The sequence below is a fragment of the Lolium rigidum genome, chromosome 3 (assembly GCF_022539505.1).
Source record: "Lolium rigidum isolate FL_2022 chromosome 3, APGP_CSIRO_Lrig_0.1, whole genome shotgun sequence".
In the NCBI taxonomy this organism is placed as follows: Eukaryota; Viridiplantae; Streptophyta; class Magnoliopsida; order Poales; family Poaceae; genus Lolium; species Lolium rigidum.
In genome coordinates this window covers 72,724,169-72,726,900 of record NC_061510.1, presented here as the reverse complement: position 1 = coordinate 72,726,900, position 2,732 = coordinate 72,724,169, and the positions used below count along the sequence as shown (strand labels likewise).

General features: G+C 56.7%; 1 protein-coding gene across 1 annotated transcript; it reads right to left on the bottom strand.

The window, feature by feature from the left end:
- Window positions 1-521: 521 nt before the first annotated feature.
- LOC124697483 (pentatricopeptide repeat-containing protein At5g47360-like) lies at window positions 522-1,931 on the bottom strand. Its single transcript, XM_047230068.1, has one exon. The coding sequence runs from the start codon at window positions 1,929-1,931 to the stop codon at window positions 522-524; it is 1,410 nt and encodes a 469-aa protein (XP_047086024.1).
- Window positions 1,932-2,732: the final 801 nt, after the last annotated feature.

The following is a 2,732-nucleotide window of genomic DNA, read 5'->3' as shown; positions in this document are numbered from 1 at the left end:
CACTGGCTCAAACTCTGAATTGTTGGACTGGTTCTGAATAATAGAGTGGCATATTATGAATACAGATACTTAAAGAAGTGCTAGAGACTAAGCAGGAATAAGGAAGATCCACTTGAATTCAGGTGGGAACGCGGTAGTGACAGTATTCTAAGAAATTCTCTCAAGTATCAATGCTAGTAACAAGTGTATATTTTCCAGCAAAAAACAAGTGCATAGAAATGGCTACGTTTGCATGGATCTGTAAAAATATATCATATACACATAATGCACTGAAGAACCTGGTGAAGGTATTCTTCTAATTGATGTGATGTGCTTCCCTCTGCTCTCCAGATGTCTAGACTTGCTGTAAGAGCTTTGAAAAATAATAACATGGTGATCTCTCTGCTCTACAAACAACAGTAGATTGTGCAATCTGCTCATGAAAATGTTACAGTACAGAAATAAATTCTCCAACGAAGGGTAGCCAATATTCTTCTTCACATAATCTTCTACAAGAACTGGGAAAAGAACCACACATTAACTCAAAGCGACATCCCTTCAGCGGATCTCCTCAGTCCTAATATATGTGATGCTAGCTCCTCATCACCATACTGCCTCAGTAACTGCACCAAACAATCAGCGCACGGAGACTTAATGAGTATTCCCCTATCCATGACCTTCCTCGCCAACGCCGAGGCTTCAAGGACATGCCGCTCCTCTGAAAGCCCGAGCAACACACTAGCATAAACATCAGAGTCGCAGAGCACCCCATCGTCATCCATCAGCCTCAACCAATAGCAAGCATCCAGCCACCTTTTGCCCCTGCAGAGCTCCCTCACCATTGCACTTCCCCCGAGCGGGCTCAGCTGCACCCCTTTCTTCATCATCCTCTGCGCGAGCCCTTCAGCTTCCCCTGCCATCCCAGCCCCGGACAAGGCAACCAGAAGGACATTGTAGCACTGCCCGCTCGACAAAGCTCCGTCGACGACCAAACGCTCCACCACATCATACGCGCTGTCAAGCGAGCCATCCCCTCCAGCCGCGCAAAACCCATCGACCAGCGTCCGCACAAACACGCGGTTCGGCATCACCCCTCTAGCCACCATCCTATCCAGCACGCTCAGAGCCTCCACCATTCTCCCCCTTTCGCAGAGGCATTTCACCAAACAGGTGTAGGACACCACGTTGGGCACGCACCCGGCACCCAGCCCGCCGCCCTCCATCTCCTCCAGCAGCCCCATCGCGGCATCCACGTCTCCGAACGCGCGCATCCCGTCGAACAACGCGGTGTAAACCACCACATTGGCCACGCATCCAAACTCGGGCATTTTGTCGATCAGGCAGCGTGCGCCTTCGAAGTCGCCCCCGTACGCCAGCTTATGCACCGCAGTGACTATGAGGGGGACTGTCGGGTCGACGCCGGATGTGGACATGATGTCCAGTACGGCGGAGACGTCGCCGGGCGAGCCCGCGACGCGGAGGGCGGAGTGGAAGCAGGCCACGTCGGGCGAGATGGTGAAGGAGCGCATGTGGCGGAGGATGGCAAGGGAGACGGGGAAGAGGCCGGCATGGGCGGAGATGGCGAGGAGGAGGGCGTAGTGCGGGAGGGGCAGCGGGCGCTGGGAGGAGGAGAGGAGGAGGGGCACGGCGGAGGGGAGGTCCGGGAGCGAGGCGGCGACCGAGGAGAGGGTGTGCGGGGAGGGCAGCGGCGGGGAAGGGGGCAGACGCCAGAGGAGGAACCGGAGGGAGAGGAGCGGGGAGGGGAGGCGCGGGAGGAGATCGGGGAGCGTGTGCAGGGGAAACGCGTCCGACGGAGACGGGAAGGCGCGGGAGAGGGCGTGCGGGAGCGGCGTAGATGAAGCCTGTGGTGACCGGAGGGCGGCGAGGAGGGCGGCGAGGTTGGTGTCCCGGCGGGTAGAGAGACGGCGGAGGAGGGAGAGGCGCGGCGGCATCTAGTTTGGACGACGGAGGGAGTTTTTTTTCGGATTTGCTACAAATCAGTCGACTGATTTGGTTTTCATTGTCAGTCGAATTTTGAGCCGTTCGTTTCGTGCTTTACGATTCGTGTTGCGGGTTGGTCTGCCTGGCTGTTGTTTGTGTCCCGCGTCGTACCCGACCCGGTTTTCCTGGTTTTTTTCTGGTTTGGTTTTTCGGTTTTTACTTCCCCTTTTTCATTTTGTAAGTTTCCAATTCCCTCTTTTCTTCTGTATCATTTGGGCGGAGGGGGAGAGGTGGGAGGAAGGCGATTTTGGGGGAGGGCTGCACGATCCTGCGGTTCGTCGGCGGGAAGGGAGGCGGCGCGGTGCCGCGGTTCGTCGGCGGGAAGGGAGGCGGCGCGGTGCCGCGGTTCGTCGGCGGGAAGGGAGGCGGCGCGGTGCCGCGGTTCGTCGGCGGGAAGGGGAGGCGGTGCGGTGCCGCGGCGCGTCGGCGGGAACGGAGGAGGTGAGTTGATTTCGTCGGTGTGCTTTGTGGTGTAGTACCAGTAGAAGGCGGGAAGGAGGAGGCGGAGCTGATTTTTTGGTGTTGTCCTTGATTGTTCGTCGTAGCGGCTACGGCGGAGGTTTGGTGGAGCCAGTGAGGGGGCGCGGAGGTTTTGTGTGGTGATTTTGCTGCTGATTTTGTCGGAGAGGGCGTGGCTACTGCGAAGAGGGCTGGTAAGCTGTTTTGTGTGGTGATTTTGCTGTTGATTTTTTCTGTTCATGGATATCGGGCGGTGTTGGCTTTGCATACACTGCCGAATAGGCTTGATTGTG